We start from the raw sequence: 20,880 nt of genomic DNA, 5'->3' as shown, positions 1-20,880 counted from the left end.
CCTCCACAGTCACCAGACCTGAACCCAATCGAGATGGTTTGGGGTGAGCTGGACAGCAGAGTGAAGGCAAAAGGGCCAACAAGTACTAAGCATCTCTGGGAACTCCTTCAAGATTGTTGGAAGACCATTTCCGGTGACTACCTCTGGAAGCTCATCAAGAGAATGCCAAGAGTGTGCAAAGCAGTCATCAAAGCAAAAGGTGGCTACTTTGAAGAACCTAGAATATAAGACATATTTTCAATTGTTTCACACTTTTTTGTTAAGTATATAATTCCACATGTGTTAATTCATAGTTTTGATGCCTTCAGTGTGAATGTATAATTTTCATAGTCATGAAAATACAGAAAAATCTTTAAATGAGAAGGTGTGTCCAAACTTTTGGTCTGTACTGTATATCCAACTGAACTAACAATCCTTCTGAGGACTAATCCAGCTGCATATATTCAGTGGTGATAGCAGGAATTAAGCAGGCAGTGTATGTGCCAGACTGCAGTGCATATAGTGCAAGAGGGTCCATTGAACGTTCCTGCTGCTGCTGTTCTTACAGATATTTGTAGACATAGCCCCTGATATCAGGGGCCAGGGAATTTTTTTTTTTATCTTAATCCTGGTTATTTGCTTAAAAAGTAATCCAGAGTACACCATTTTTCGGTTCCATTTGCTTGTTCTCACTGCAGAATAAAGCCAGACTGTTCCATATCTCAGTGATAAAAATCCAGAAATTTAAACTGAACGTGGAAAATATTGGCCTCCTTTTCCATTTTTTTGCAGTGTATCGGTCAAGCTATTCACACTAGGTGTCTGTGAAGGATAGTATTAGCAATTACAGGCCTGCTATGTAAAACCGTGGTTCTCTGTCAGACATAACACCAGACATAACACCTATAATAGTGTTCCAAAATCAGACATTTCTTCCATTTTCATTTTGTTGCAGTGTGTCGATCAAGCTATTCACACTAGGTGTCTGTGAAGGATAGTATTAGAAAATTACAGGCCTGCTCTTTAAAACCGTGGTTCTCTGTCAGACATATCACCTATAAGAGTATTCCAAAATCTGACATTTCTTCCATTTTCATTCCGTTGCAGTGTGTCGGTCAAGCTATTCACACTAGGTGTCTGTGAAGGATAGTATTAGCAAATTAAAGGCCTGCTATTTAAAACCGTGGTTCTCTTTCAGACATAACACCTATCAGAGTGTTCCAAAATCTGACATTTCTTCCATTTTCATTCCGTTGCAGTGTGTCAGTCAAGCTATTCACACTAGGTGTGTGTGAAGGATAGTATTAGTAAATTACAGGCCTGCTATTTAAAACTGTGGTTCTCTTTCAGACATAACACCTATAAGAGTGCTCCAAAATTAGACATTTCTTCCATTTTCATTCTGTTGCAGTGTGTCTGTCAAGTTATTCACACTAGGTGTCTGTGAAGGATAGTATTAGCAAATTATGGGCCTGCTATTTAAAATTGTGGTTCTCTGTCAGACGTATCACATATAACTGCATTCCAAAATCAGCCATTTCTCGTGAACGTGGAACATGGAAAATATTGTCCTCCATTAAAAATGAGCAAGGTGCATGGCAAGGGACCCCAAAAGGCCATTTGCACCACCTGCCAGGCCAGCATCAGCAGGGGTGGCAAAACGACCAGCCTGACCACCACCAGCATGATCAAGCACATGGCAGCAAAGCACCCAACTAAGTGGACCGAACCCCAGGTTCCAGCAACAATGTCTGCGGGTGACACCATTGTTTGTTCCACTGTAGTGCGTGCACGCTAATCCCCTGTCCACGGCGCATGCCAAGATGCCTCCTGCCCTGCACCTGTCGTTGCACACTCTCAAGTAGCAGCATCAGGAAGCACGTCCATGTCCTTGTCCCAGCGCAGCGTTTAGTTGTCTGTACCCCAGTCCTTGGAACACAAGAGCAAATACACAGCCAATGCCCCAGAGGCCACACTACTAAATTCACACATTTCACGACTACTTGCACTCGAAATGTGGCCTTTTTAGGCTCATGGAGACGGAAGCTTTCCGCAACCTGATGGCGGTGACTGTCCCTTGGTACTCGGTCCCCAGCCGCCACTATTTCTCCCAGTGTGCAATCCCCGCATTACACGAGCACGTGTCCCACAACATTAGCCATGTCCTCAACTACGCAGTTACTGGGAAAGTCCACCTAACCATGGACACGTGGACAAGTGCTTGTGAGCTGGGATGGTACATCTCGCTGATGGCACACTGGGTTAATATGGTGGATGCCGGGACCCAGTCGGACCTTGGGATGGAACACGTCCCCCCAACGCCGAGGGTTGCGGGCCCTGGGTCAATCAGGGTTACATTCTACAGCTCCTGCACCTCCTCCTCCTCTTCAGCCTCCATCTCCGAAATGACCACATCAGTCGCAAGCTGGAAGTACTGCAGCACTGCCTCGGCCAAGCGGCAACAGGCTATGCTGAAGCTAATATGCTTAAGTGACAAACCGCACAATGCTGAAGAGTTGTGGACAGCTCTGAAAGAGCAGGCAGATCTGTGGCTGACACCGCTGAATCTACAGCCAGGCATGGTTGTGTGTGACAATGGCCAGAACCTGGTGGTGGCTCTGAGGTGAGGCGAGCTCACACACGTACCATGCCTGGCCCATGTGCTTAACCTTATGGTTCAGCAGTTTCTCAAAACCTACCCGGATCTATCGGATCTGCTTGTCAAAATACGCCACCTGTGTGCCCATTTTAGAAAGTCAGCTACAGTTTCCGCCACCCTTGCCGTGCTTCAGCAGCATTTGCAGCTTCCAGCTCACCGACTGATCTGCGATGTCCCCACGCGTTGGAACTCTACATTGCAGATGTTGGGAAGGATTTGTGAGCAGAAGAGGGCAGTTGTTGACTACCAGCATCAACAAGGCCATTGGTATTCAGGTCAGACTCCACACATAAGACCTCAGGAGTGGACATGCATTTCAGACATATGTACCATCCTCCAAAACTTTGAGGACTCCACCAAGATGGTGAGCGGCGATGACGCCATAATTAGCGTCACCATCCCGCTTCTCTGTCTTCTGAAATGCTCTCTGCTCACAATTAAAGAGGATGCATTGCAGGCGAAGCATGGTGAGATGGAGCAAGGAACCATACAGGGTGATTACATACAGCCCAGCCTCATCTCATCCCAACGTGGATTGGGTGACAATGAGGAAGAGGAGGAGGAAGAACATGAGCTAGTTTCCTGCGCTATAGACGGTACTACCTGCACAACTATCATACCGTCTGTTCAGCGTGGATGGCGTGAGGACAGGGAGGAGGAGGATGAGGAGGAGAGAATGGTCAGTCATCCTCTTGGTGAGGACACGAAAGTCTAGCCTCTTTGCAGTCTGGCACACATGGCTGAGTTTATGTTACGCTGCTTTTCCCGTGACCCTCGCGTTGTTCACATTTTGGGTGACAGTCATTATTGGTTGGTGACACTTCTAGACCTTTCTATCTCTTATTCTCTTTCAGGACGGGCCTAATAAAATGGTGCAGTACCAGAAGGCCCTTGTTGCGTAATTATTAAAAAAATTCCCATCTGAAAACGCTGGCAGCTGAGGTCACAGTTCGTTGGACAACCAAGGAGTACAGGCGAGAGAGACACTAATGCATTCGAGCAGAGGCAGGGGAACACTGTCAAAGTTCTGGGACAGTTTTCTCAGACCCTCCCATCGCACAAGCCCTGATGCACAGAGGGACTCTCTCACGGAGGGAAAAGTTGCGGAAGATACTGAGGAAGTACCTTGCCGACCGTACCAACATCCTTCGTGATTCCTCTGTGCCTTATAATTATTGGGTATCAAGCTGGACACGTGGTATGAACTGGTTCTATATGCCTTGGAGGTCCTGGCCTGCCCTGCAGCTAGCGTTTTGTCAGAGCGGGTTTTTAATGCCGTCGGTGGAATTATAACCGATAGGCGCATCCGCCTGTCAACTGAAAATGCTGATAGGCTGACTCTTATAAAAATGAACAAGGGCTGGATTGGGCCAGACTTCTCAACACCACCGAATGATAGCAGCGTAACATAAACTCAAATACAGTGTCTTTTTTTTGGGAGGTCTAACTCTATTCCTATGCACCTCTGTCTTCACACCCAGACATGGGTATATGCTTCCTGATTTTGTCTATTTGCTCTTGTCCTCCTCCTTCTCCGCATCCTCATCCTCCACCACCATATCACAATCATATGTACCATATCAACATATCTACGTCTCTTGCAAGGGACACTGGAGTTCCTCCAAATTTTTGGCAGCCGTTGCTTCACTACATAGGCAAACAGTATGGGAAACCCACTTCCTAATAATGGGAACATTGTTTTCAGGTGGCCCTCCGACCTCTACATCTCTTGAAAGGGGCATTGGAGTTCCTCCAAATTTTTGGCAGCCGTTGCTTCACTGCATAGGCAAACAGTATGGGAGACACACTTCCTAATAATGGGAGCAGTTTTTGCAGGAGGCCCTCCGACCTCTATACGTCTCTTGCAAGGGGCATTGGAGTTCCTCCAAATTTTTGGCAGCCATTGCTTCACTGCATAGGCAAACAGTATGGGAGACACACTTCCTAATAATGGGAGCATTTTTTTAGGAGGCCCTCTGACCTCTACGTCTCTTGCAAGGGGCATTGGAGTTCCTCCAAATTTTTGGCAGCCGTTGCAGTCACTGCATACGCAATAACAGTATAGGAGACCCACTCGTTAATAATGGGAACAACAAATCATAGCCGACTGCTGGCCCTTTAAGAATAGTAAGGGCCGCCTGATGGCCCTATAAAAATAGTCTTTGTGACTTTCATAGTCCCTCCATCATAAATGAAACAGGATGTGTCTGATGATGTGTCACAAACCACATGGCCAGATAAGGTAGTAAAATGTTAAAATGACATTTACTGGTAAATGTTTTTTCACCGTTAAAAGCAATGCAAAAGTGCAAAAATGCATCAAAAACGCTATGTGTGAACATAGTCCAAGGTGTGGTGAAGCATTTTTGTTTTTGGTTATTTATTTTGCCTTATATACAAGTCATTACCGTGGAAAGGATGCTCCTTAACATATTTCTCAGGAAAAAAAATTTTGGTTTCGTTTTTGTATGTTTTATTGTGAGTCCGTAAAAGTGGCGTAATACCTCTGACAACATTGTTGACAGCAGTGACCTGGGAGACAGAGATGCTTCCAGGGGTCTTCCCCTTGCTGTTCCCATGTCATTTGAGCACTGTTCCTATCAATTTGGGCAATTTTTAGGCCCTCTGCAGACCGCCGGGCGAGCCGCCGTAAAAGTGCTCGAGTTTCCCATAGACTTACTCGGTCTGAGCACTCGAGCATTCCAATTTGCTCGACTCGAACAACGAGTACCCGAGCATTTTAGTGCTGCTCATCACTAGTGACGCTTTAAAATGTCACTGCCTAGTAGAACACAAACTGCCCTGATGTTTATCATCTATTGGTGTTGCAGAAAAAGTTAAAAAAAGAGGTCTCAAATGTCCCTAATGTCCCATAAAGGACCAAATGTTTTAGCAAAAGTCAGGTCTAAACTTTCAGGTTGTGGGATCCCAGGATGCAGAGCACGATTCCACCAAGGCCGTCCTTGCTGTGAAACAGCTTTGCACTTACTCAGCATTATCACATTCTTTACTGGTAATATCCAACTATCAGTTCATCTTATTTATTATTTTAACCCCTTCATCACCTTGCGATTTTCCATTTTTGCGCCTTTATTTTTTGCTCCCCTTCTTCCTAGAGCCTTAACTTTTATATTTTCCTGTCAATATAGCCATATGAGGGCTTGTTTTTTGCTGGACGAGTTGTACTTTTGAATTACACCTTAGATTTTACCATATAGTGTACTGGAAAATGGGAACAAAATTCCAAGTGCAGTGAAATTGCAAAAAAAGTGCAATTCCACAATTGTTTTTTTGATTTTTTATTTACCATGTTCACTAAATGCTAAAACGGACCTGACAATATGATTCTCCAGGTCAGAATGAATATGCAGATACTAAACATGTATAGGTTATTTTTTATTTGGTGAAAAAAAATCCGAAATTTGTAAGAAAAAAAAAGTTGCCATTTTCCGAGACCCATAGCGTCTTCATTTTTCGGGATCTGGTGCTGGGCGAGGGTTCATTTTTTATGCTCTGAGCTGAAGTGTTTATTGATACTATTTTGGGGTGGATCGCCTGTGATTGCAATTTTGCGGCGGCCAAAAAAACATAATTCTGGCATTTCATTTTTTTTTCTCGTTACCCCGTTTACCGATCAGATTAATTTACTTTATATTTTGATAGATTGGACATTTCTGAATGCAGAGATACCAAATATGTGTATTTCTTTTAATTTTTTTAATTGTTTTATTTTGAATGTGGCAAAGATACGGGATGAGTTGAACTTTTATGCTTTTTAATTTTTTTAAATCTTTCATAAAACTTTTTTTTTTTTACTTTTTAGTGGCTTCAATAGTCCCCTTAGGAGACTTGAATCTGCAATCATTTGATCGCCTGTGGTATACATAGCAGTGCTTCAGCTGATCAGATGTCATGTGCTGGGAAAGATGCAAGCTCAGCACTGGTGCCCGCATCAAATGCAGGGACACGACCTTAGACATACCTATAAGTCCAAGGTCATAAAGGGGTTAGCGAGGATTAACAAAAAAATAATACCATTCTAAGAAAAGTATTTTTTTTATCAAAATCTTAATATTCTGGTGAATTGAAGTATACACAAGACTACAATTCCAGAAAGTTGACTAGTTTTCTTTAACCCATTCCCACACCCTGATGTACATGAATGTTATAGTCAAGGTTAGTGTTGAGCCACTCCCGTAGTGTTCGAGTTCGGTTCGTCGAACACCCGTATGTTCGCCGAACTGTTCGTCGAACTGTTCGTCGAACACCGTCGAACACCATTAAAACCAATGGCAGGCAAACAAAAACACATAGAAACACATAGAAAACACCTTCAAAGGTGTCCAAAAGCTGACAAACTGCTCAGAAGACACAACTAACACATGGAAAAGTGACAAGTACATATAGTCATGCGAAAAGAAAAGAGGTGGAGGAGTAAAAGCAGGGAGAGACACAGATATAGGCATGTCATGCCCTTCTAAAACCAAAAAAGTCCGAAGCCGACACGGCCATTCCGTTCCTGCCCGTGCGACCTCCGTGTCGCCGGGTTTGTGCCAGAGCTGCGGTGGACCCTGACGGCCAGCCCCCCTATCCCAATACTGGTGCCTGTCCGCTGGTGGGTCGAGCGAGCCCCCCTGCGGTGGAGGCAGGTCTAAGCTTTTTAATTTAAATTGTCTCTCTAATTTGAATGAATACACTTTAAATCCTTTTACAAGGATCTATTGGAGGGCAAGTCTCATGCCAGCAGCCGCATAATTCCAGCTCTAGTAGCGTCCACTAAGGCTGCTGCAGTTAAAAAGCTTTTATAAGGATCGAACTCGGCGGTCCACCGCAAGGCGTCCTACCGCCAGTCCCAGCCCCTATGCCTTGGGGTGCCTCCCCGATGCTCTTCACTGAGTGTCCCGGGGGCCCGAACCATTTCCTTTGAAAAAAATAAGTGTCCAAACTACAGGTGGTGTAGCTTGCTTAACAGCTGGGATAATCCGCTGACTAGCAGACACTGCTACTAGGCACAAAGTATTTCCTGGGCTAGATGCAGTTAAAAATTTGTAATTAGATACTCTCGTTGGATCCTGAGAAAGCACTCCATAGAGTCTCCTGGCACGCCATATATTATTCCCTTAAAAAGCTTGGGGTAGGGGTCTAGGGGACCCTTTTATAGGCAAAATCACGGCCCTGTATCGCAATATGTCACCTAGGCTGAAGATAAATGGAACATTTTCATCACCTTTCATAATCACCAATGGGACAAGTCAGGGATGTCCTCTGTCCCCTCTCTTATACATCCTAGTGACGGAGCACCTGCTCTCATCAATTCGCCATAACCCCAATATTAGGTGGATTGAGGTGGGAGGCACCGAGTACAAGTGCTCTGCATTTGCTGATGATGTCCTAGTATATATCACTCAATCACATATATCCATCCCTGCTGTTATGGCTGAAATAGATCACTTTGTTACATGGTTAAATTTTAAAATCAATGCAGCGAAGTCTGAGGCCCTCGATGTCTCCCTCCCCAATTCCATACAGGATTCCATCCAGTCCAACTTTCCCTTTGCCTGGCCCTCACAGGGTATCAAATACTTAGGAATTCCTATTCATAGAGACCTCTCCCGTCTATGTTATCTTAATTTTGGGCCCTTTATTAAACAACTCCATACAAACCACGGTTAGCAAGTTAGAACTGTAAGATTCACTACGTGAACCACTGGTCTTTTGTGGAAAAGCACATGTACACTGTGTTCCAAATTATTATGCAAAAAGTGTTTAGGAGTGATAAGGGAAGAATTTTTTTGTTTGTCAGTTAAACTCATTGATGGTGATGTGTGTCAGGGCTCTTTATATCACTATAAGCAATTGCAGACACCTGTGCTAATTAGTTTGGCAGGTGTGTCCAATGAAAGGCAAGACTACTTAAGAAGGCTGTCCCACATTATTAAGCAGCCTACATTTTCTGCCAAAATGGGAAAGAAAAAGGATGTGTCGGCTGCTGAGAAGCAACAAATTGTGGAGTGTTTAGGTAAGGCCTGACTACAATCAACATTGCCAAGACACTTCATCCTGATCATCGCACAATCAAGAAGTATGTAGCTGATTCACAGTACACACGTGTGCGTGCTGATAAGGGAAAATTGAGGACTCTTTCCTACAGGCAATTAAGTCAGGTTAAAAGAGCAGCGGCAAAAAAGCCTTGTCATAGCAGCAGACAAGTTTTTGAAGCTGCTGGTGCCTCCAACGTCCCCCGAACAACAAGATGCAGGGTCCTTCAGAGGTTTGCAGCTGTGCGTAAGCCATCCTGTCGACCTCCTCTATCCACTGCACACAAGCATAAACGGCTCCAGTGGGCCAAACAATACATGAAGACTGACTTCAAAACTGTTTTGTTCACCGATGAGTGCCGTGCAACGCTCGATGGTCCAGATGGATGGAGTGGAGGATGGCTGGTTGATGGACACTCCACGCAAACACGGCTACGGCGCCAACAAGGAGGAGGTGGAGTAATGCTTTGGGCTGGAATCATGGGGAGAGAGATTGTCGGCCCCTTTAGGATCCCTGAAGGGGTAAAGATGAACTCCATAATGTATGTGGAGTTTCTCAAACAGCACTTCCTGCCATGGTTCAAGAAGAAGAACCGTGTATTCCGCAGCAAGACCATTTTCATGCATGATAATGCACCGTCTCATGCTGCACATAACACATCTGCATCTCTGGCTGATATGGGCATAAAAGGGGACAAACTTATGGTGTGACCCCCATGCTCCCCTGACCTCAACCCCATTCAGATCCTCTGGAGCATCATCAAAAGGAGTGTCTATGATGGCGGGAGGCAGTTCACATCTAAGCAACAGCTCTGGGAGGGTATTCTGTCCTCATGCAAAACAATTGAAGCAGAAACCATCCAAAACCTGACAAATTCAATGGACGAGAGAGTTGAGAAGCTCCTTTCGAACAAGGGGTCCTATGTGCAAATGTAACATCACCTAGAATAAAGTTTTGAGTTGAAAACTGTTTGATTTCAGTTTCTAATAACCTGCTAATGCTTATAATTTCAAAAATGACCATTTTTTTGTTCTTTATTAAAATGAAAAGGTTGATCGAAGAGTGTGGGGGATCTAAGAGTGTGGCAACCCAGTAGTCAGGATTACTTTGAATTCTGACAATCTGAGGGTCATGTTCCAGGTAGTGCAGCAAGAAGGCACTCATGTGTCTTGCGCATCTAGGAGCCTCAAAATTATTTTCCGGGCTAGATGCAGCTAAAAATTATTATTAATTTGAAAGCTGGTGGAGCTTAGTATAGATGGCCTAATAGAATCAGTACTGCAAACTGCTACAAAGCCCAAATTATTTTCCAGACAAGATACAGATAAACATGATTAGTAATTTTTAAATCTGGTGGAGTTTAGTATAGATGGCCTAATAGAATCAGTACTGCACACTGCTACAAGGCCCAAATTATTTTCCAGCCAAGATACAGATAAACATGATTAGTCATTTTAAAGCTTAAAACGGTTGGTGAGGTGATTTTAACAAATCATCAAGCTTTTACTCTCCCCAGGATGACACAGGGGTAGAAAAGTCATATTGGATCCATGATTTGTTCATCTTTATGAACGTGAGTCTGTCTACATTATCAGTGGAGAGCCGCGTGCGCTTATCTGTCAGCACACCACCAGCAGCGCTGAACACACGTTCAGACAGAACGCTGGCTGCGGGGCATGACAAGATCTCCAAGGCGTAAGTGGCGAGCTCCGGCCATTTTTCCAGATTGGAAGCCCGAAAAGAGTAAGGGTCCAGTGACACAGTCATGGCTTCAATGTTTACTTGGAGATACTCCTGTACCATCATCTCTAGGCGTTGACTATGTGTCAGACTTCTTGTCTCCTGTGGCCTTGCAAAGGATGGGCTAAAAAAGTGGTGAAATGATTCCGCAAAATTGATGTTACCAGCAGATACTGTGTTTCTGTTACGTTTTGAGAGCTGAACACTCGATGGTCCCACGGTTGGCAAGTTGGAACTGTGAGATTCACTACGTGCACCACTAGTGTTTTGGGGAAAAGCACATGTAAGATTCTGCAACAGTCTCTGCTGATACTCCTGCATGCGTGCATCTCTTTCTATGGCAGGAATAATTTCTGCAAATTTACTTTTGTACCGGGGATCTAACAGTGTGGCAACCCAGTAGTCAGGATTATTTCTAATTCTCACAATTCGAGGGTCATGTTGCAGGTAGTGCAGCAAGAAGGCACTCATGTGTCTTGCGCATCCAGGAGCACCAAGTCCCTGTTGTGTTGGTGGCGAGGTAACAATCATGCTTCCTTCCTCTGTCCTCTCCCCCCAACCTCGCACAACAGAAATGTGATCAAGGTCTCCCTCATCTGATGAGTCTTCCATCAGTTCGTCCTCCACTTCTTCCTGGGCTCCTGCACCTTCCTCACTAGTTTGGCTGCTACCATGCGCCCTGGTAAAACCATCTCCCCCACCCTCACATGCCTGCCGCCTTGGTGCTGCCGACCGTCTGGATTTTGCAGATGTTAGCCCTTCCGCATACAACTCCTCCTCCTTTACTTCCTCCACCTCCTCTTGTGCCACCACCTGACTCCGAATTCTGTTTAACATGTGCTCCAGCATGTAAATCACCGGAATAGTCATGCTGATAATGGCATCGTCAGCACTAAACATCTTCGTCGCCATTTCAAAACTGTGCAGAAGGGTGCATAGGTCCCTGATCTGAGACCACTCCTCCAGCGTGATTTGCCCCACCTCTGGATCTCGTTGGCCCAGGCTATACATCACAACGTATTGCACCAGGGCTTGTCGGGGCTGCCACAGTCGCTGCAACATGTGCAGAGTTGAATTCCACCGGGTAGGCACATCGCATTTTAGCCGGTGAAGTGGCAGGCCCAATGACTTCTGTAGAGATGTAAGTCGCTGAGCTGCGGGATGCAAATGGCGGAAGTGAGCACACAGCGACCGTGCCCTCTGCAGAAGGCCATCTAGTCCGGGATAGTGGGCTAAAAATTGCTGGACAACCAGGTTCAACACGTGAGCCATACAAGGCACGTGTGTGACATTGCCCCGGCGAAGGGCCGCACCTAGGTTTGCAGCATTGTCGCACACGGCCTTCCCTTGTTTCAGGTCCAGTGGAGACAAACATTCATGAAACTGGTTCTCCAGAGCTGACCACAACTCCTCAGCTGTGTGACTCACATTTCCCAGACATTCAAGTAAAAACCGCCTGATGACGTTGAGCCCTGCTGCCAGCATAGTAAGGAGGTGTGCAGGATCCCTTCTGCGCAGTTAGAAAGCTTGTGGCATGACCAGACAGGCTTTGGGTGCAGGTGGAGGACCGAGAGGAGGTTGAGGAGGCAGAAGCAGTGGAGGAACTTTGACATAAAGAGGATTGACGCGCAACTCGTTGGGACGGCAAGACTTGGACAGCAGCCCCTTGTCCTGCTGTCACTATAGTTACCCAGTGCCCAGTCAGCGACATGTAACGCCCCTGTCCATGCCTACTCGTCCAAGTGTCTGTGGTGAAATGCACCCTGTCACACACAGAGTTTCTCAAAGAAGCGGTGATGTTGTGTGCGACATGCTGGTGGAGCGCAGGCACACCTTTCTTTGAGAAGTAGTGCCGACTGGGCATCTGGTACTGGGGCACTACGACGGACATAAGGTCTTGAAAATAATCTGTGTCCACCAGGCGGAAAGGAAGCATTTCTGTAGCCAAGAGCTTGCAGATGGTGAAATTCAACCTCTTAGCTTTCTCAAGGCTAGGAGGAAATGGTCTTTTACTTGTCCACATCTGAGGGACCGAGGGCTGGCTGTTGTGCTTAGAAGGGGTTGAGAAGGGTGTCCCCGGCAAACTGCCGGTCTGTGAGGAAGATGCAGGCGCACTTGTTAGGTTGCCTTGATCCAAAGGTGGTGCTATCGATGTCGGACAGCGCTGAACACCAGCTGGTGTTTCCACCTCCAAAGAAAATGATGACCTGCCAATCACGCTGGCTGTTGCGGGTAAAGAGGTGGTAGGTCTGCATCCCAAAACAGGTGTGACTGCTGTCCCCCCAGTCACAGAGGATGAAGAGGCCGCGGATGCACAAGATGTGGTAGACGGTGGTTGGCCCGGCCGGCTAGGCCGCATTGTAGCACAGTGAGCTTCCCACTGCAACTTATGCTTCATATCCATGTGCCGGTTCATGCATGAAGTACTCAAACTATGTATTTTTTGGCCTCTACTTAGCTTTTGCTGACAAATGTTACAGATAACACGAGTTAGGTCATCTTTATCGATCTGAAAAAATGCCCAGGCTATGCAAGGCTTAGCACCCATGCGACCTGAAGAGCCACTACGACTTGTGGTCAGAGGCAGAGTTGTGTTTGAGGATGCAGTTGTTGACGTGCTTCCAGTACTACATCTCTGTCCAGGAAGGCGCAACCTGACCTCGTTGTCACTAGCATCCTCCTCCACCTCCTCTGCTGACCTCATCTCTTGGCTGACTGTGGGTTGACAGTAAGTGGGATCTCCAACCTCGTCATCATCACCCTGTGTGTTATCACAACCGTCGTCCTCAGAGCCAACCTCTTCCTGCCCTGACAAAAAACTAAAGTTGTCGCTCCAATCAGGTATTTGAGTCTCATCATCGTCTTCCTCATTGTCTCCACCAACAGGAGTTACAGTTTGGGAACGAGGGTCTACATTATGGTCAGAACCTTCTGCATCTGGTCCTGGATCCGACTCATAAAGATTCTGGGCATCAGTGCAGATCATTTCCTCGTCTGGATTCACAGAAGCTCTGGAGCCGACCTCTGATTCCCAGGCTATAGTATAAGTAAACAGCTCTACAGACTCAACCATCTGTTCTACCCCATACTCAGATGGGCAGCTGGAGACTTGGGAGCTGTGAGGAAGCAAGTGCGATTGGGGTGACACCTCTGAGGACTGGAGTATTTGTGATGTTGAAGTTGAGGTGGAGGAGAGCCCACTTAAAGGAGCACTTGATATCCGTTGAAGCACCTGCTGTTTTTGTGCCTCATCTGGAATTTGTAGCGATTGGCGTGGCCGTAAGAAAGGGATCTTATCACATTGTCCGCTAAAAGAAGTAGACATCTTAGTTTGGCTGGAAGATGGTCTTTCTTCTGCAGATGTTACTGTTGCTTTAACACCTACCCCACGGACACAACCTTTTTTTCCCTTCCCAACACGCCTATTCCCCTTTCCACCAGCAGCAGGCCTTTTTCCACTCATTTTGGTGGTTAACTAATTGACAACTCTGGAGTTGTTTGCACAAAAAACAATGGATGGGAACCGAGCAGAGCTGAGTGGCCAAACTGTGGTATTAGCCCAAAAGTATTGGCTGGGTTAGATGCAGATAAAAATTAGATTGAATTTGCAACCTGGTGGAGGTTAGTATAGATGGACTAATAGAACAAGTCCCACACACTGCTACAAGCCGAAATAATTTTTCAGAGCTAGATGCAGAAAAAAATTAGATTGAATTTGCAACCTGGTGGAGGATAGTATAGATGGACTAATAGAACAAGTCCCACACACTGCTACAAGCCGAAGCCCAAATATTTTTTCAGAGCTAGATGCAGATAAAAATTATTTTGAATTTGCAACCTGCTGGAGGTTAGTATAGATGGACTAATAGAACAAGTCCCACACACTGCTAGAAGCCGAAATAGTTTTTCAGAGCTAGATGCAGAAAAAAATTATATTGAATTTACAACCTGATGGAGGTTAGTATAGATGGACTAATAGAACAAGTCCCACACACTGCTAGAAACCGAAATAGTTTTTCAGAGCTAGATGCAGAAAAAAATGATATTGAATTTGCAACCTGATGGAGGTAAGTATAGATGGACTAATAGAACAAGTCCCACACACTGCTAGAAGCCAAAATAGTTTTTCAGCGCTAGATGCAAAAAAAAATTATATTGAATTTGCAACCTGATGGAGGTTAGTATAGATGGACTAATAGAACAAGTCCCATACACTGCTTGAAGCCGAAATAGTTTTTCAGAGCTAGACGCAGAAAAAAATTATATTGAATTTGCAACCTGCTGGAGGTTAGTATAGATGGACTAATAGAACAAGTCCCACACACTGCTAGAAGCCGAATTATTTTTTCAGAGGTAGATGCAGAAAAACATTATATTGAATTTGCAACCTGCTGGAGGTTAGTATAGATGGACTAATAGAACAAGTCCCACACACTGCTACAAGCCGAAGCCCAATTATTTTTTCAGAGCTAGATGCAGATAAAAATTATTTTGAATTTGCAACCTGCTGGAGGTTAGTATAGATGGACTAATAGAACAAGTCCCACACACTGCTACAAGCCGAAGCCCAAATATTTTTTCAGAGCTAGATGCAGATAAAAATTATTTTGAATTTGCAACCTAGTGGAGGTTAGCATAGATGGACTAATAGAATGATGCTATGCCCAAAAGGTTTTACTTCACTAGGTGCAGTAAAAAAATTTGTATTCTATACACAGGTGGTGTAGCTTGAAACACAGATAGGCTTCTCCACTGACTAACACACACTGCAAGAGGACAAAAAGGATTTGCTTTGCTAGATTTAGCCAAATGCTGTGAAAAAAACTTGCACAGCACTGGCACAGACCTGCCTGGCAAAAAGTGATAGGAACTGATGTAACCTAGCCCTGAAAAGGACTGCAATTACAATTAGTCTTTACTCCCAACCTATCTATTTAAGAGCACAGACCTGCCTGATAAAAGTGATAGGAACTGATGTAACCTAGCCCTGAAAAGGACTGCAATTACAATTAGTCTTTACTCCCAACCTATCTATTTAAGAGCACAGACCTGCCTGATAAAAGTCGTAGGAAATGATGTAACCTAGTCCTTAAAAGGACTGCAATCACAACTATTCCCTACTCCCAAGCTATCTGTAGATTTGGGCGAAAATTGGCTTGAAATTAACAAAGTATAGCGCACACAGCAACAGCGGTGCCGTCTAACACGCAGCTGCAGCAGTGAGAAAATGGTGGCGACGGGGAAAATGGCTGGGTCTTATAGGGTAAGGACATGTGACATACACTGCCAATGACACATGCCCTTGCTTGTGTGAAAAAAAGCACTTCGCTCCGTGTGTGCGCTGCTGATAGGCTGACAGATTGCACCTCCCCACTGTAAATGCGGGAAAGAGAAAAAAAAAATGGAGATCTTCATTATTTCAGCAGAGATCCATCCCCTGCCCCGCTGTACACTCAAACTGCGTATTAACATTGATTATCAGCATTACTGTGAAAAAATCCAGTTATGATTTTGGTGCACGAACAGTTATCGAACATAACCTCGAACAGCCGAATTTTTTTCAAATCGTTCGTGTTCGTCGAACGGCTCAAACACCGTCCAAAACAGCTCGAATTTGAGATTGGCGAACAGTTCGAGTCAAACACCGCTCATCTCTAGTCAAGGTGCAGGTGTTTAAAAAAAAAAAGTTGTGTGTCTCAAAAAATGGTAACACAATACAATTTTTTTTTCTTTACTTTTACAAAGTTCTGATTTTTTTTTAGCTATTAAATTCTAAAAAAAATTATACAAGTTTGGTATTGCCGTAATTGGACAGACCTAGGGAATTATGTTGTCATATTTACTGCACAGCAAACACCATATAAACAAATCTTAAAAAAACATGATGGCATTGCAATTTTTCACCATTTTACCATACTTGGGAATCTTTTTGCTATTTTACAGTACGTTACATGGTAAAGAGAATGGAGTAATTCAAAACTACGACTATAATAATTGTTTGTGAAGATACTACTGTAGGTGTTCCTTTCTGAAATTGTTAAATCTTTTCTGTAGCAAATCAAGCTCCAACTAAGAATTGCACACACGCCTATCTTTCCCCATTTCCAAGGACCAGAGATGACAATAACTCTACAGCATATCATTCTGCAGTTGGTATGTACACAAATGTTTTCTTTATAATTTAATCAGCAGCTGTTTTATGTTGTATTAACATAAATGTGATTCAAAACCAGGCTACGGATAAAGGGGTTTCAACTGTAGATAATACATTTCTATATTTACCATTAGGTTGCATTAAGTTTTCAGAGTTGGTCCCAATTTTATTGTTTATATTCCTGTACATTACCCCTTTGTGTTGCTGTAAGCCCCGGACAAATGAATATTCACCCCTCCCCCACCCATAATCCCGTCCACCCCTCTGCACTGGTGTCACTGATTCAGTCAGACAGCCATAGTACTTGCCCGAGGATCGCATCGCAATCCTTGGACTGGCCGTCTGCTCTCCTGACATAGAAATACATGTTGTCACACACATGTCAGCAGTGTATTTTACCCTTTCAAATTAATAGGGAAAAATGCATCCAAAATGCATGTAAAAAAGTGTAAAAATTGTGCATATTTTACTCAGCATTTTTCCGACCAAGAAATGTGTTTTTGATGCAGAAGTTTCTGTTGCATCTCAACTTGTGCACATACCCTAGGATTCAGTCATCACATGACCCCAAGTGTAAGATTTACATACTTGCAGTCATATGTGGACTATAGTCTCAGACAATTCTCTCAAGGTTGTATTCAGAGAAACGTCTGAGACTGTAGGCAGAACATGACCACAGCTTTTCAGTTCGCATACTTGCCATCACGTGATGACCGCTGGAACTTGAAGGTGGAGCCAAAACCTAAGGCCACGGCCCTACTATCAGTATTTGATCAGTATTCGGTCAGTATTTTTGGAGTGGGAGCCAAAACCAGGAGTGGGTGATAAATGCAGAATTGATGCACTTGTTTCTATTATACCTTTTCTCTGATTGTTCCTCACCTGGTTTTGAGAAAACTCCTGAGAAAAAATACTGACCGAATACTGACCAAATACTGATAGTGGGGCCGTAGCCTTAATTGCAGGGTGCTGTTGCATAGTGCTTGTACTGTATATATATATATATATATATATATATATATATATATATATATATATATATATATATATATATGAATTGGCCAATTTATGCGCTAAGAACCTCCATTTTTTGTAAGTAAAGCTTATTGAGTAATAAGACAGTTTAAATTAAATGGTTTTATTGTCTTTATGTATCTTGCCCATAATGGAGTGCTGCTGCGCTTTCTTATTTATATATATATTGGCCCCAACATTCGTGCCCTTCATGTTAATTTGATACTATAGGTAATGTTAACTGTGTCTTGTGTTCTATATTTCTATATGGAAGGTAACCCACAAAATCACCATTAAACCAATAATGTAGAAAGTTAATACAAGAATGCATACAAAGAAGTGAGAAACATTATAGAAATTAACTAATAACTATATAATAATTACTATGATTGATACTCGTAGGGGTATTAAGATAAAACATTTATGGCAAAATCACATACTTTCTCCTATGCAGTCTTGCGAAGCTAAGGAAACAGCTCCAGTTGGTATGCCATAAATTAAATTTGGTGCTCGATAGGAATACCGTTTTACAGCTGTCCATTTTTGTAGTTTAGCCATAGCACAATATCAGATTGAAATATGGGAGTTGACAGAACGCAGATCTTAAAGAAGTTGTCCACTACTTTCACATTGTTGACCTGCCTGTAGGATAGGGCATCAATGTATGATTGGTCCCGCACACAGCACCCCCGCCGATCAGCTGCAATCGTGCCGACGGTGGCGGGCGGCCGGAAGTGCTTACCTGCGGTGCTTGGCCGTCAAGTTGTAGTGGCCGACGCAGGGTACTGACATCCGCCTCCCATTCAATTGAATAGGAGGTGGATGTGCAGTAACAAGCGCCGGCCACTACAGTTTAATGGCCGGCGGCCGACACTGGCACCGATTACAGCCGATCGGCGGGGGTGCCGCGTGCGGGACCGAAACTGATCATACATTGATGCCCTATCCTATGGATAGGGCATCAATGTAAAAGTAGTGGACAACTCCTTTAAGGGCATGTGCACACAATGTCTTTTTCATATGGATTCTGCCTGGAAATCACCTGAACAAGCACCAAAAAAAGCTTAAAAGAATGAACATATGCACTGCAAAGTAAAAACAAATTGCTGTGCATTTGTTCCGTCTTTTTTACCTTTTTTTAACGTCTTCAGGCTTCCAAAGCCACAAAGCATAAAAATAAGTGACCGGTCCATTCTTCAGGTGTCATGGAAGCTGCTCACTATTAATACAAACATTTAAAAAAAAGTTCCAAAAGATATAAAAAGAGACTTAAAAAAAAAACTTTAAGAAAAACACTGCTGACGTTCAAAAGACGTATGCACATACTCTAAAGCCGTTTTTAACTTTTAGAAAAGTGGCCCCTCAAAAATTCCTGTAATGTAAAATAACTAAGAGTACTCACCCTCCTCTGCTCCAATGTCTGCTTCCTGCCCCTGCTCCGGTCTCTGCTTTTGATATTTTAAATTCCAGGAATTATTTGGGGTCCACTTCTCTAAAAGTGGAAAACGTATTAACTAAATCAAAGCCTGCCAGCTACAGACATAAACATAAGATATGTACCGACAAAACTACCCTTAAGCCACGGCCCCACTATCAGTATTTAGTCAGTATTTTTTCTTAGGAGTGGGAGCCAAAACCAGGTGAGGAACAATCAGAGAAAATGTATAATAGAAACAAGTCACCAATTCTGCATTCATCACCCACTCCTGGTTTTGGCTCCCACTCCTGAGAAAAAATACTATACTAACCAAATATTGATAGTGGGGCCGTAGCCTTATTCTGTATATTTCTTTTTTACATATTCAGTCCCTTGTGTTAATGATTTGCCTTCAAACCAGATCTCTCTCCTAGCAATGCACATTTCTTGGGCTGCAGAAGTGCTTTCTGACATTTGCTATGCAGTTTTTCTTCTTGTTTTGATGCATTTCATGTTTTCATTTTAGTATATCGAGGATTTTGGAACATTTTCATGCTTCTTGGTGTGGTCACAGTTGTAGCTGGAGGCTTCATCATCATCTGTGCTGCTCCTTTTGTAAGCTACAGACTTTATAAAGCAGGAGGTGGCCTTTTTATTACTGCAGGTAAGAAAGTCTGATAAGCACATCACACCTTCTATATTTTGATGCCTTGTGTGTACTGTTGTGCATATAATTCCATATTTAAAGGACACAGCATGGGTTATCAGCACCTCAAGTGTTATTATTTTTTCTATTGGTCTTCATTCATGTGGAAAGCTTTGGGATAAGCTAGCTGTGTGTAACTAGAGATGAGCGAATATTTTGAAATTTGTATTTGCAGACTTCATCCAATTTTTCCAAAAAATAGAAATGCCTTGAAAAGATGTGTATAACACTTTGAGGTGTGTTCCCCACACTTGTATCAATAAAACCATCAACTCACCGAAGGAAAAACAAGCCCTCACATAGCTCAATCGATGGAAAAATATACACGGGCTTTGAAAAATGACAACAAAAACCCCAATTTATTTTTTTTTTATTTTTACAAATTTCTGATATTTTTTCACCACTTAAATGAAAAAACATCTATACAAGTTTGGTATCGCCAATCATACTGACGTGGAAAAGCATGTTTCGTAATTGTTCCCATAAAGTGAACAAGAAAACAGAATCCCTAAAAGCAATGACCGAATTGCGTTATTTTCACCAATTCACCACAATTTGGAATTTTTTCCTTTTTTTTTTTAGTAAATTATATGGTAAAATGAAGTGTCATTCATATTAAAACTCATCCCGGAGAAAAAAAAAAAACAAGCCCTCATACAGCTATGTTGATGGAAAAATAAAAAAAGCTGTGTCTCTTGGAAGAAGGGGAGGGAAAAATGGCAACGTAAAAATGAAAAAAGGGGTTAAAGTTAGAAGAAGTCCATCGAGTTTAACTTATGCGCTTACGTGTTGATCTGGATGAAGGCAAAAACATCTTGAGGCAGATGCTAATTGCCCCATTTATTGGGGAATTTTTTTTTCCCATCCTCACATATGGAAATCAGACTAGTTCCCTGGATCAACACCCAAACTTACTGTCTAGTACCAATAACGTGTGCTAATATAGTTATTAAGAAAGGCATCCAGGCTGTCCTTGAACTTGATTAGTGAATAATAATAATCATTATTAATAATAATAATAATAATAAACATTGAATTATATTGTGACAAAGAGTTCCATAGTCTCACTGCTCTTACAATAAAGAATTGCCATCTGTGATGGTGATTAAATCTTCTTTCCTCTAGATGCCTCCTTGTCATAGTTGCGGGCCTAGATATGTAAAGATCATTAG

General features: G+C 43.3%; 1 protein-coding gene across 1 annotated transcript in view; it reads left to right on the top strand.

Moving 5' to 3' along the window:
• The window catches only part of TMEM182 (transmembrane protein 182), a 65,623-nt gene that overhangs the window by 23,226 nt on the left and 21,517 nt on the right, over nt 1-20,880 (top strand). Inside the window, exons 3-4 of the mRNA XM_073664756.1 lie at nt 16,472-16,570; nt 19,529-19,666. Of these exons, the coding sequence (XP_073520857.1) occupies nt 16,472-16,570; nt 19,529-19,666 (237 nt within the window). The remainder of the gene's footprint in view (nt 1-16,471; nt 16,571-19,528; nt 19,667-20,880) is intronic.

The sequence above is a fragment of the Phyllobates terribilis genome, unplaced genomic scaffold, assembly GCF_046119375.1.
Source record: "Phyllobates terribilis strain yellow unplaced genomic scaffold, ASM4611937v1 Scaffold_2__4_contigs__length_985480577, whole genome shotgun sequence".
In the NCBI taxonomy this organism is placed as follows: domain Eukaryota; kingdom Metazoa; phylum Chordata; class Amphibia; order Anura; family Dendrobatidae; genus Phyllobates; species Phyllobates terribilis.
Note: the sequence above shows the minus strand (reverse complement) of the source record. Positions and strands in the feature narration are given on the sequence as shown.